At 36.1% G+C, this 4,573-nt stretch overlaps 1 protein-coding gene across 1 annotated transcript; it reads left to right on the forward strand.

Moving 5' to 3' along the window:
- The first annotated feature begins 334 nt into the window (after positions 1–334).
- Positions 335–4,364, forward strand: LOC125853598 (IQ domain-containing protein IQM2-like). Its single transcript, XM_049533321.1, has 8 exons — positions 335–488; positions 1,568–2,048; positions 2,135–2,249; positions 2,348–2,413; positions 2,505–2,593; positions 2,681–2,771; positions 2,870–3,109; positions 3,222–4,364. Exons 2-8 carry the CDS (start codon positions 1,615–1,617, stop codon positions 4,083–4,085), a joined length of 1,899 nt encoding a protein of 632 aa, XP_049389278.1. The 5' UTR covers positions 335–488; positions 1,568–1,614; the 3' UTR covers positions 4,086–4,364.
- Positions 4,365–4,573: the final 209 nt, after the last annotated feature.

The following is a 4,573-nucleotide window of genomic DNA, read 5'->3' on the forward strand; positions in this document are numbered from 1 at the left end:
TCACTAATACTTGCATCATACATATGATTATCAACATAAACTACTTATATTACCTCTCGAATTTTACATGATCGCGTAACAATTATGTTTTTTTTTTTTTTCATTTTGAAAGAGTAAAAGTTTTTTTTTTTTTTTTTAAATACAAATTTTATTACAGCCTCACTAAAAAGTCCATCCACGTGCCAACCCAACCCAACCCCCTCTCCCAACACCACCTCACACACCCCCTCCAACAACCCCACACTTTCCTATGTCTTCTCTTTTCCTCCTATTATACACACACATATACATATATGTATATATAAATCAGCTAATAGCCATCAGTATATTCATATTCATTCTGTTTATAGCACACCTATTCAGAAAAATACCCATAAAGCACAAAAGAGAAAAAGAACAGTTTTTTTTTTGTGTATCAATCATAGCCAAAAAAACAAACTAATACCCATTTTTTGCAATTTTTGGTTCCAAAGATTGTTGCATTTGAGGTAAAGATTGAATCTTTATTGTCCCTTTTCATGATTTCTTGTGTTTTTGCAAATTGGGTTTTCAAGAATCTTGTGAAAATGGTCTTTTTGTGTTTTTGTTGGGTTGCTTCTTGTTCTTATGATCTGTCAAATGTGGGTTCTTTTCTGTTTTTTTTTTTCTCTTTGTTTGAATGTGTTTGTTGGGATTTTTAGAGATTGAGCTGAATTCATTAGAAAAATATATGCATTTTTGTTTTCTGAGGTGTTTGGGACATTGAAAATGGGTTATTGGTTCAAAGATTCTTGCATTGAGGTAAAGTTTGAATCTTTACCAACAAAGGGTTGGGGTGGAGTGGTAAGGTTTCGAGTTCGAGTTTAAGTATAGAGTCGTCTTTGTTAGGGAACACATTATCTCCAATATGCAACTTTCCAGTGTGAATCCGGATTTAGTTAGGTCCCAATGCGGGTATCAGACACTGGATGGGAAAACAAAAAAAAGTTTGAATCTTTATTGTTCTTTTCATGGTTTTTTTTGCAACTTGGGTTTTCAAGAATCTTGTAAAATTGGTCTTTTTTTGTTTTTTTGTTTTTATGGGGTTGCTGCTTTTAATTATGATCTGCCAAATGTGGATTCTTTTCTGTTTTTTTCCACTTTGAATGTGTTTCTTGAGATTTTTAGAGATTTAAGTAAATTAGAAAGTGCCAATAGATTCATATTTTAAAGTTTATGCCTTTGTTTCATACTTTAATAGCTTTGTAATATTCATTCTCCCTTGGAAATGTTCTTCTGTTTTTTGAGAATCTGTATCTTCTTGCTTTGACTTGTTCAAATATAAAAATGTAAAATATGAAGTGATTATAACTTTTTCTTGAAGAATATCTTCTTGGTCAAAATTTGCAAAAAGTTGGTTCTTGCAAATGATACTTATTGATTTGTCTACATTTGGAGATTAAATGGTAATATTAGTTTATACTTTATACTTTATAGTACAGCTCATAATGTGATGTACAAAAGTTTTACTTGTTGATGTGTTTCCATTTGGCATTTTGATTAATATAATTTGAATGAATCAACTCTAAATGTATGTTACTATTGACAGGATTTTAAGGTCTCAATAAGCTATTCAAGATTCGATTTTGAAATCGTATGGGGTTATCCTTTTCGAGCCCACTAGCCTCTCAAAGTGATACGGAAACAGGCGTTGATTCTGTCGTTGTGAAATCTATCGATTTCGGACATGATGAGCGGAAGACGCCACTACGGTCAGTTAGCTTTAAGAGCCATGACACAGAACCAACAATATTGCAATCAGATGGCTCCGGAAGGATGTCGATAGAAAAAAGTATCAGCTTTAGGACAATGGGAAGTGCAATGGAGTTAAAGAGAACTTCATCAGAAGAGAAGCCCGAGTTTAGCGAGTTTCGTAGGTTAGGAAGCATGAATGGAGAGTCTCAAAAATCTCCTCTAGCATATACTAGCAGCCCCAAACATGAAGCAGCTTTAAAGTTGCAGAAAGTGTACAAGAGTTTTAGGACTAGAAGAAAATTAGCTGACTGTGCAGTACTTATAGAGCAAAGCTGGTACGTTTTCTATGCCGAAAAAACAGCCTATCGATAAACTCTATTGATTTGAATGTTCCTGACATGTATTTTTCGGAAAATTTCAGGTGGAAGCTATTAGATTTTGCTGAACTTAAGCATAGTTCTATTTCATTTTTTGATCTTGATAAACATGAGACAGCAGTTTCTCGTTGGTCGAGGGCAAGAACTAGAGCAGCCAAGGTAAATTTTGGATCATTTCGTAAATGCTGATGAAAGTTATTGCAAAGATTTTGAATTTACTCTTAAGACTTTTGCTGATCTTTTTCTTCTTCATGCAGGTTGGCAAGGGCTTATCTAAGAATGGCAAAGCCCAGAAACTAGCTCTACAGCACTGGCTTGAAGCTGTAAGTAGATCTTTTTAATGGTATACTGAACTTGTGTTTTACGCCAATATTCAATTTCGCTAATAAGGGAAAGGCTTTTTTTGTGTAACAGATCGACCCACGACATCGGTATGGACACAACTTGCATTTCTATTATGTCCAATGGTTGCATTCTCAAAGCAAAGAACCCTTCTTCTACTGGTAATTGTCTAGATGAAGAATGATTGAGTTTTAACGATAATACATCATGAAAGTTTCTCGTTTGCTAACTGTGTTTCTCTGAATCAGGTTGGATATTGGAGAAGGAAAAGAAGTGAACATTGTTGATAAATGCCCTCGATGGAAACTTCAGCAGCAGTGCATTAAGTACCTCGGTCCGGTAAGTCCTTACTCCATTTATCAGTCCATTAGTATCTTTGCTAGTTGCACTTGTGGGAATTTGGAAACTTTACTCATCGTTTTTTTTTAAAACTACAGATGGAAAGAAAGGCTTATGAAGTTGAGGTGGAAGATGGGAAACTCTTCTACAAGGAAACCGGAAAGCTCCTTGACACGACTGATGGACCAAAAGGAACTAAGTGGATTTTTGTCCTCAGCACCTCGAAAACCTTATACGTTGGCAAGAAAACTAAAGGCACATTTCAGCATTCTAGTTTCTTGGCTGGAGGAGCTACATTAGCTGCTGGGAGAATAGTTGCAGAACGAGGAGTATTGAAGGTATGTTAATATACCTTCGAGTCATTTTCACACTTCTGATTCGACTTATATTGACAGCTTATTTGTGATTTCGATCTAAACTCTTTTTTCATTTGTTACCTGAATTCTACAGGCTGTCTGGCCTCATAGTGGACATTACCGACCTACCCCAGAAAACTTCCAGGATTTCATTTCATTCATGACAGAGAACAATGTCGACCTCAATGATGTTAAGCTTGATTCTGATGAAGACGAGGAAGAATCGATTGGCAAGAAGAGTGGCGTTTTCCTCAGAGGCGACTCCTCTGAGGACGACTTACAAAAAGATGGTTTGGAGACAGAGGAGAATGATCTAGAAGAGTCAACTTCAGAGAAAAGAGACTTGAAAGTGCAAGAGCAAGCTGCTGATATACAACTTTCTGATTCAAAACCATCTCATAACTTCAGTATCAAATTGCCTAATCTTCAAATTCCCCGGAATGATGGTTTCATAGAGAAGTTAAAGAATGAAAGTGAAGCTGCTAAATCTATTTCCGACTTAGAATCACCAACAGACGGATACAAAACAGCAAGAGAATTGTTTGCTCCTGAACAAGATCAAATGGATTTAAAACACAGCTCTTCTGTTGAAGAACTTGATGAAAGTAAAGAAGAGATAATTCCAGATGAATCTATCATCCAAAGGATAAATTCACACAAGGATCTTAAATCGTATCAGTTGGGAAAGCAACTGTCTTGCAAATGGAGCACAGGAGCTGGACCTCGTATCGGATGTTTGAGGGATTACCCCTCACAGCTGCAATCCCATGCTTTAGAACAAGTGAGCTTGTCCCCGAGAAGTGCTTTCCGTCTCAAAATGAACTTCCCTTCAAGAGCATCAACTCCAACGAGCCTGAGCCGCGTAATGCAGGTTTCCTGTTCCCTTTCTCCTATGGGCAACAAAACTTTATCTTGCCTCAATAGCAAATATTCCTCTCCACCACATAAAGGACCCTAACTTCATATTCATTTGCACTAGGATTAGTTTTTTTTTCTTTCAGTAGTCTGTTCTTTCACTGTGAATAGACAAAATGACATAGAGATTCTTTCCTTTATTCTTTACATAAGAAAACTTCCATAGTATTTTTTTTTCCTATTCAACTGTACACAAGTTTTGTTCATCCTAGTGGTAGATTGCAATATGCAAATTGTAAAATTTTGAATTCCAATACTTATTTGTAAGTGGAAAAGAAAGAAAAGAGAAACAGAAAAAAGAAAGGAAATCATTCATTCTTTATCTATGGCATTCTTAGCTTAATTTTTTTTTCTTGAGAAGTTGATCTTGTTGATGTACTCTGACAGTCACAAAGGGCTGAGCTCCCACTTATGTTGCTCGGACTCTCTAAAAATGATGCTGCATAGCTGTCGGATCCTCCAAATATGCAAATATGCACTACTTTTGGAGGATCTGACACAAACTCAGTTGCACTTTTGAAGAGTCCGAGC

The sequence above is a fragment of the Solanum stenotomum genome, chromosome 1, assembly GCF_019186545.1.
Source record: "Solanum stenotomum isolate F172 chromosome 1, ASM1918654v1, whole genome shotgun sequence".
Classification (NCBI taxonomy): Eukaryota; Viridiplantae; Streptophyta; class Magnoliopsida; order Solanales; family Solanaceae; genus Solanum; species Solanum stenotomum.